The 8,704-nt window shown below is 37.0% G+C and overlaps 1 protein-coding gene across 1 annotated transcript; it reads right to left on the bottom strand.

Annotated features, from left to right (window-relative positions):
• Positions 1-6,152: 6,152 nt before the first annotated feature.
• On the bottom strand, positions 6,153-8,144 carry LOC105108043 (probable S-adenosylmethionine-dependent methyltransferase At5g38100). The gene is made up of 5 exons (XM_011002180.1): positions 7,939-8,144; positions 7,696-7,782; positions 6,935-7,585; positions 6,408-6,786; positions 6,153-6,329 (listed from the first exon to the last, which is right to left on the bottom strand). Exons 1-4 carry the CDS (start codon positions 8,089-8,091, stop codon positions 6,457-6,459), a joined length of 1,221 nt encoding a protein of 406 aa, XP_011000482.1. The 5' UTR covers positions 8,092-8,144; the 3' UTR covers positions 6,153-6,329; positions 6,408-6,456.
• Between the last annotated feature and the right edge of the window lie 560 nt (positions 8,145-8,704).

The raw sequence follows: 8,704 nt of genomic DNA, 5'->3' as shown, positions 1-8,704 counted from the left end.
TGTGCTGTTAATTTTTCTTTTCATTGTTCTCCTTAAATTTGGTTGTAATACATCGTGCACGCATCTGTCAAGTGGTTTAATAGAATTGCTTATGCGTGTGCCTCTCATCTGTCAAGTGGTTTAATAGAATTGCTAGTAATTAATTGAAGGAGAGGAACCGAAGCAACTTCTTCCACGTACCTTTAACTGCGAAGAGACTAGATGGAATTCTCTTCTATTATAGCATCTTCAATAAAAAATATTATTTTAAAGAATTAAATTCATAAAATAATATTTTGAATGGTATAAATATTGTTTTTTTTACTATATATATTTTAATGAGAAAAAGTTAATTATATTAGAATGAAATAAATAAGTGTTTTATATTTTATATTTTTTATATTATTTTTTTATATAGCTATATTCAATTGATTTATTTTTTTATTGGTTTTACTTTATTGATTTTCATTTTTTTAAAAGATATATGGGAATAACATTTAAAAAAAAAAAATTAAACCTCGTACGTATTTATATTCTGCCCTGAATGTCTTCTTCTTTTTTTTTTTTTAACCCAGGCTCTTACCGGTCCAAAACTTGTAACTTAAAGGAAACAAGCTCATCCCTAGCTATTATATTTATTTAACCAAAATGGTTCTATATTTATTTTTAATTTTTCTATAAAAGAAGAAAGGAAACCATCTCTCTCTCTCTCTCTCTCTCTCTCTATATATATATATATATATGCTAAATATTGTAATTATTTAGGATTATGATAACTTCTGTTTTTTAATATTTTTTAAAAGTGTGTTTGTTTTGAAAATTATTAAATTGATATTTTTTTAGTATTTTTAATAATTTTAAAGTATTGATATCAAAAACAAAATAAAAAATTATGTTAATATGTTATCAAGTAATTTGTTTATACAGGAAAGTATATATTCTTATCCTTGTACCACGAATACCATATCTTCGGATTCACTAAGCATTCTTCTAGTTTTGCTCATTATCCTACATGTGCTAGCTACTTGTGAGGGAAGGAGAACAAATCATAAGTGCATTTTATGCACCTATCTCTATTCCTATGAGTGATCGATGGGCCCCAATGCGAGAGCAGAGAGAAGATTTGGAGTGTTGATTCCAGGTGGCACCACTCACAGGCATTACAACCTTATCCCGCATCAAAAATCTGATCTCTTTCTCGTCATCAAGTATGCAAAACCATCCGATTCGCTTCACATATCACAGACACAAACATCAAAACCCGATTTCTAGGCACCACAAAGCCCAGCAAACAGAGCTTGATAGTTTATTATACACGAAACAATCGACCTTTTCTAGTTGAAGGCTTTAAGGTAGTGAAGCAAAGAGACATGGCCTCCACTGCATGCTTCTTGCACCACCATGCACTAGCCACTCCGGCCAGATCAACCTCATCATCACAGCGCCAAGTGGTTAACCTTGTTGAAGATCATTAGCCTTAATCACAGCACAATCATATCTAATTCCTTCCCTTTCTCTTGCTCACACTTATATAATAACGTTACCTTCCTTTCTCATGTAATACGTTACATATTTCTCATGTAATACGTTACATATTATATGTATAAATACAAGCACACTCACCATCAAATTGGTGTGGCAGATTTCAAACATTCTTAACATTCTCATGGTATCAGAGCTTTTATTGGATTAACATCCCACGATCCTAATAGCCTCCAACTCATCTGATTCTTCTCCCACCCTTCTTCCTTTCAACACATTAATTCACATGGTTACAATCAAGCTCTCCTCCTCCAATTATCTTCTATGGAAGAATCAGCTTCTTCCTCTTCTGGACAGCCAAAGTTTGCTGGGTCATGTGGATGGCACCCTTGTGCCGCCATCACCATTTGATCCTCCCACCTCTCAGACACCAAATAGCAGTCACCTAGCATGGAAAGCAACTGACCAGCGTCTTCTCAGCCTTCTCCTCTCCTCTCTCACAGAGGAAGCCATGGCTGAAGCTGTCGGCCTCTCCACATCCCGTGAGGTCTGGACAGCATTGGAAAGCACCTTCAGCCACCGCTCCAAGGCTCGTGAGATTCGTCTCAAAGATGACCTTCAATTGATGAAGCGCGGCACCCGTCCAGTTACTGTCTATGCCCGTGCATTCAAGGTTTTATGCGATCAGCTTCATGCAATCGGTCACCCAGTTGATGAAACCGACAAAGTTCACTGGTTTCTTCGTGGTCTCGGGCCAGATTTCTCCACTTTCTCAACTGCCCATATGGCATAAACTCTTCTCCCCTGTTTCTCTGATCTCGTCTCTAAAGCTGAGAGTTTTGAAATTTTTCAAAAATCTCTGGAGACTTTAGCGCCTCCAGTTGCAGCATTCACTGCCAACAGAAGTTCTTCTCATCGTGGAAGCAGCTCCTTTCACCACAATCGTGGTGGTGGATACGGGCCCAGCAACAACTCTTCTTATTCTAGATAGAGCCGTACTCACACCAACCAAGGTCACCGTCCACCACGCTGCCAGATCTGCCGACTGGAGGGACATTATGTTGATCGTTGTAAGCAGTGCTATGATCGGCATGAACCCACAGCATACCTTGCTGAGTCTGATTGGCTTTTGGATACAGGGGCTTCGGCTCACATGACTCCAGATAGTTCCACATTGGAGCAGTCCACAGCTTACACGGGTAAGGAACATGTAATTGTAGGGAATTGTGCGTCTCTACCCATTACGCACACAGGCAATATTTCCCATTCCCCATATCTCAAATTATTAGATGTTTTGGTTGTCCTCACCTTACTAAAAATCTTTTGTCTATGAGCAAACTCACAAATGATTTTCCTTTATCAGTTACCTTTGCTAATAATTTTTTCACTATTCAGAATTGCCTAACGGGAAAAGTAGTTGCAACTGGTAGATTTGATGGAGGCTTGTATATGCTAAAGCGCGGCAATTCTGCATTTATTTTTATCCTTAAAAATAAATTTTTTCATGCTCCATATGATTTATGGCATGTGAATCATTTTATTCTTGCTTTATTAAATAAAAAAGGACAACTTCATCTCACCTCTTTATTGCCATCTCAAATTATATGACATATATCAATTTACAAAAAATCATCGCTTGCCTTATACTTGTAATAAATACAAGTCATCAAATATATTAGATCTAATTCACTGTGACATATGAGATCCTTCACCTGTAAAATCTAATTTGGGCCATAAATATTATGCTCTGTTTATTGATAATTATTCTCACTTTACTTAGCTTTATCCTTTGAAATTGAAATCCAACTTCTATAATATCTTTATTCAATTTCAAAAATTTGTTGAAAATCAATATTCTTCTCACATCAAAATTTTCCAAAGTGACAGTGGTGTAGAATTTACAAGCAATTGCTTTAAAACTCACCTTCGCACCTCAAGTATCCATCATCAGCTATCGTGCCCATATACTCCTGCCCAAAATGGTCGCACTGAAAGAAAACATCATCATGTGACTAAAAATAGTTTAATTTTTCTTTTCCATTCTCACACTTCTCCTCGTTTCTGGGTTGATGCCTTTAGCACTGCAGCCTACATCATCAACTGATTGCCTGCACAGCTTCTTGAAGGTAAGTCCCCCTTTGAACTTCAATATGGTTCTCCTTCCAATTATGAGAATTTTCATCCTTTCGGTTGTCGTGTATATCCATGTTTATGTGATTATATGCCAAATAATTTTTTCCCTCAGAGTATTCCTTGCATTTTTATAGGCTACAACACTTCTTATAAAGGGTTCCATTGTCTTGACCCTTCTACATCTAGAATATATATCACTCGACATGCTTAATTTGATGAAAATTACTTTTCCTCTCTAGATACCTCTCAGGCTCAACCTATGTCTTCCCTCCAATTTTCCAACTTTTTGGAATCAACCCCTCCATATACAAATATGCCTACTTTTTCCCCAACATCACATTCCCTGTATATTACACAGTTCGGCCCTAACTAGTGTATTTTTTGTACTGATCCCGTGAATGAGCCTATGCAGATGGACAATTCTATTGCAGGTTCTTCTCCGCAGTACTCAAACCCCAGTTTGACTTCCCTTGCACCCATTGAACCGACTCCTCCTCTTCCAGTTGTTGTCTCTCAGATGAGTTCTCATCTTATGCTCACACGAGCCAAAGCTGGAATTTTTAAAACTCGACACCCAACCAATCTTGTTTTTCTGGAATCCTCTGGTCTTCTCTCAGCTCTTTTGGCATCTGTTGAACCAAAAGGATTCAAATCTGCTGCCAAAAATCCTTCTTGGCTCGCCGCTATGGATGAAGAAGTTCAGGCTTTGCAAAATAATTACACTTGGAATTTGGTCCCTCGACCAGCCAACACCAACATTGTGGGTTTTAAATGGGTATTTCAGACCAAATATTTGCCTAATGGTTCCATCAATCGTCTTAAAGCTTGCCTTGTTGCTAAAGGCTATATATAAATACCTGGTCTTGACTACACCAACACTTTTAACTCGGTTATAAAGGCTACCACTGTCCGTGTTGTTCTATCTCTAGCCGTGACAAACAAATGGCTTATTTACCAACTTGATGTCAAGAATGCATTCCTCAATGGTCACCCCACTGAACAGGTCTACATGGAACAACCTCCTGGGTACATTGATCCTCGCTTCCCTAATCATGTTTGTCAATTGAAAAAAGCTCTTTATGGACTTAAACAAGCACCTCGTGCTTGGTTTCAGCGTTTCAGCTCTTTCCTCACTTAGCTCAGCTTTTATTGCAGTCGTGTCGACACATCACTTTTTGTCTTTCACAGGAAATCTGACGTTATTTATTTGCTTCTTTATGTTGATGACATCATCATTACAGGGAACAACTCCTCTCTTCTTCATAGTTTTACTTGTAAGCTTCATTCTAAATTCGCTACTAAGGATTTGGGTTCTCTGAGTTACTTCCACAACTAATGGTCTCTTTATTAGTCAACTAAAATATGATCATGACATTCTCACTTGTGCTTAGTTACTTGATAGCAAGCTTGTTCATACCCCCATGATTGTTTCTCAACACCTATCTTCTGATGGTTCTATGTTTTCAGATCCTACTCTTTATCAATCTCTTGTTGGGCCCTTCAATATTTGACCATCACGTATTCTAACATTGCTCATGCTGTCAACTCTATCAGTCAGTTTTTACATTCTCCAACTAATGACCACTTTCTTATAGTAAAACGCATTCTTTGTAATGTCAAAGGAACTCTGCATTTTGGTCTCACCTTCCGCCCCTCTGCCACCCCTACTACTTTAGTTGCTTATTCTAATGTTGACTGGGCCGGATGTCCTGACACTCATCACTCAACCTCTGGTTATTCATTTATCTTGGTAACAATTTGGTTTCCTGGATAAAAAGCAACCTACCATGTCTCGTTCAAGTTGTGAATCTGAATATTGTGCACTTGCTCTCACTGCCGCAAAATTGCTTTGGCTCACACATCTTCATTGTGATCTGAAGGTTTTTCTTCCACAGCGGCCTCTTTTTTTATGTGACAACAAAAGTGCCATTTTCTTAAGCTCCAACCCTGTTTCTCATAAGAGGGCCAAGCATGTTGAGTTAGATTATCATTTCCTTCGTGAACTTGTTCTTGCCGACAAGCTTCGCACACAATTTGTTCCTTCTCACTTACAAGTTGCTGATATCTTCACCAAAAGTATGCTTAAAGCTCTCTTTCAATTTTTCCGATCCAAGCTCCACATCGGTCCCAACCCGATGTTCAGCTTGCGACGGGTGTTGAAGATCATCAGCCTTAATCATAGCACAATCATATCTAATTCCTTCCCTTTCTCTTGCTCACACTTATGTAATAACGTTACCTCCCTTTCTCATGTAATACGTCACATATTTCTCATGTAATACGTCACATATTAGATGTATATAAATACAAGCACACTCACCACCAAATTAGTGTGGCAGATTTCAAACATTCTCAAACCTCAAGCCCGCCCATGGTACACTGGCATGGGTTCAGTTATGGCTTGCTGGAAAGAGGGAGGGGAAAATAGGGAAATAGAGTTTGCGCTAGAATCATTTGGAATTCTTAAGAAGCATATTCAAGGGAAGAAAGTTTTTAGTGGGGATGATAACATAGGCTATTTGGATCCAGCAATGGAACACAATTCTTACATGGATTTGGTTCCTAAGGAACAAACCAATTCACGCATATCGTGAGGAAAACAAAGAGATCTAAATTTAAATTCTTCAAACATATAACACAATGAAATACATTTATAATATTTATAGGGGATTGAGATTCCAGTCTAGCACTCTTTTTATTCTATTAATCTAATATCTCGCGTCCCAATCCAAATCATTAAGTAAGAGTTGAAACCCGGGAACACGATAGACATTGATATATGATCAGACTAGTCTTATCTTGAAGAACGTGTCCGTCAAGATTTTCCACCTGATCTTCTACTAATTATTAATAAATAGTGGATTACTTGCGTTTAAGGACCACAAGCAATTTAAAGGCGACCCCCATATCAAAGACTTCACATTCTTCAATTTTTTTAGTGAATAAGTCGAACAGTTCATCCATGATTTCATGTCCAAAATGCTCCGACAGCAGAAACTCTAGCCCAGCTCTCATGTGGGAGGAAAATACTCTTGCTTCCTTTGGATTGGCTTGCTTCTTTTCATCGTGGAGGCACTCTATTCTTTCTATGCTGAAACACCCATTTCGTTTAACAGCTGCTTCCATTTCTTGTGGAGAGGGAAAGTATTGTGGTACATTGAAGGAGTCCAGTTTCTCTTCACTTATGATTCCCTGCTCTAGTGCATTCAAAATGGAAAAGGCAAAACACAAAGGAAAAGAGAAAAACTGGTTAATCCAAACAGCAAGTTATAGATCCTTAATTGTCCTACTTGTGCAATCGGAGAGTAAGAGAAATTTTAGAGATTGAGAGGCTACTGACCTTCTTAGCCAGGTCCACAATAGCGGATTCCAAGAGGTCATGTAAAGTATTGGAAAGAATTTGATAGTCCCATCGGCCACCTGGGATAGTTAGCAGAACCATTCCTCCAGTGACAACCTCTTGTGCCCTGAAATGAAAGAAGTTATCCATGTCCTTTGCAAATTGATCTGCATAAGCCTTTATAGTTTCAGCTCCTGCATGCGCATAATATGTCCTCCCTTTATTCCATGCAGGAGAGCTCCTATCCACCAACTCTTTTGGTATGTGAGAAATCCATTGGAGAGCATAGGAGGAGATGACAATGTGAAGAGAGGCTTCAGGAAATAAACGAGCATGGAAAGAACCAGGCACGCCTGCAACGTAGTAATTCTTGTTCGGAGGAAGGGATGTGAAGAGGGTATTGAAATCATTGGAAGAATGATCATTAAAGAAAACTTGGAACTCAGGCAATCTACAATGATCCAGTCCTTCACGCTGATACTTCTTTTCTACTGCTTCAAGTACGTTTTGAACTGCAAAGAACGTATTAGGTCCAGTAGAACAACCCACATCTACGATCCGAAATGTGTCCGATGAAGGAAATTTATTGATATCAAGCTTTTCAGTAATTTCCTCTTTGATCAGTTCCTTGACAGCATTTATAGCTTGTCCCTGCAAGTAAGCAAAGAAAATGTCACTATTAATTTTCTTTGTGGCTATTTCCATTATGATTTGCTTATAGCAAGCTTAGCTTCGATCTCTACCACCAATTTGTGCTGTACCTGGCGGTAAGAGTTCTTGGCATAACTATAGATTCCATGCCCACCATTCATTGGATATTCCTCTATTGCTTCCATCTCTCTCGGTATCTATCACCAACATATACATATATCTTGCTTTAGGAACAAGGCTCCATATAACATGCAGATTGGTTGAATCATCAGACTATTTGTTTGAATAATAACAACAAAATCTAAGAAGCCTATACATTAATGTAAAGAACTCACAAGAAAAAGAATCTTTACCTGAACAGCTTTGATAATGAAGCTTCTCTTACCGGGTGAGATTCTAAATGTAGCTCCAATATTTATGTCTATAGGAACAGCAAGCCTCTTAGTTGAGGAAGAGGCAAAGCTGCTCCTGAATTGGCTGGCCATTGGAGAAGCAGTGGAAGCCATTTGATTGCTTATTCTTGCTATCTTTCTGTTTAAAAGATCTCCGAGTGTGGACCACTACGAATTCTATCACTTTTATAGAGGTTCTTACCATATTTGGTAATAGTGCCGCACGAATTTTCTATCGTGTTTTCTTTTTTCGGCATATAAAGATGCAAGCCAGCAATTTTTCCTGGCTGTTAAATAAATATATAAATTTTTTTAAGATAAATTATTAATTAATATATATAAATTTTTAAAATTAACTTTAAATTTTTAATTTAAATATACTATCTAAAATATTAAAAAATAAAATTAAAACTATATAAAATTAAAATGAAAATGAAAACAAACTCACTATTAAATTTACATTCTTTGATTTTTTGTGGAATATAATTCATATATAATAAAATATGAATCAATATTATAACAATCCCTTAACCAGAATAAAATAATAATTTTATGTCAACTGAAAAATAAAGTAATTAATTTTTTTTCCTCTCTCAATTCCTCCTTTCTTCATTAGATTTTTTCTTAGATTAATATTTTATAAGTTAGATTTTATAAATTTACAAGGTTATTTTCTTATTTTTTTATTTTTTTCTTGGATTTTTTTATGATTTTTCCTTACTTTTCT

The sequence above is a fragment of the Populus euphratica genome, unplaced genomic scaffold (genome assembly GCF_000495115.2).
Source record: "Populus euphratica unplaced genomic scaffold, PopEup_1.0 scaffold180.1, whole genome shotgun sequence".
Classification (NCBI taxonomy): domain Eukaryota; kingdom Viridiplantae; phylum Streptophyta; class Magnoliopsida; order Malpighiales; family Salicaceae; genus Populus; species Populus euphratica.
Note: the sequence above shows the minus strand (reverse complement) of the source record. Positions and strands in the feature narration are given on the sequence as shown.

Excerpts from the sequence above, each read along its gene's own strand:
- LOC105108043 (XM_011002180.1), bottom strand. The coding sequence starts at position 8,091 with ATGGCTTCCACTGCTTCTCCAATGGCCAGCCAATTCAGGAGCAGCTTT. Across the intron at positions 7,783-7,938 it reads TCATTATCAAAGCTGTTCAG|ATACCGAGAGAGATGGAAGC; the intron begins GTAAAGATTCTT and ends TGTTGGTGATAG. Across the intron at positions 6,787-6,934 it reads TTGTGGACCTGGCTAAGAAG|GGAATCATAAGTGAAGAGAA; the intron begins GTCAGTAGCCTC and ends GCACTAGAGCAG.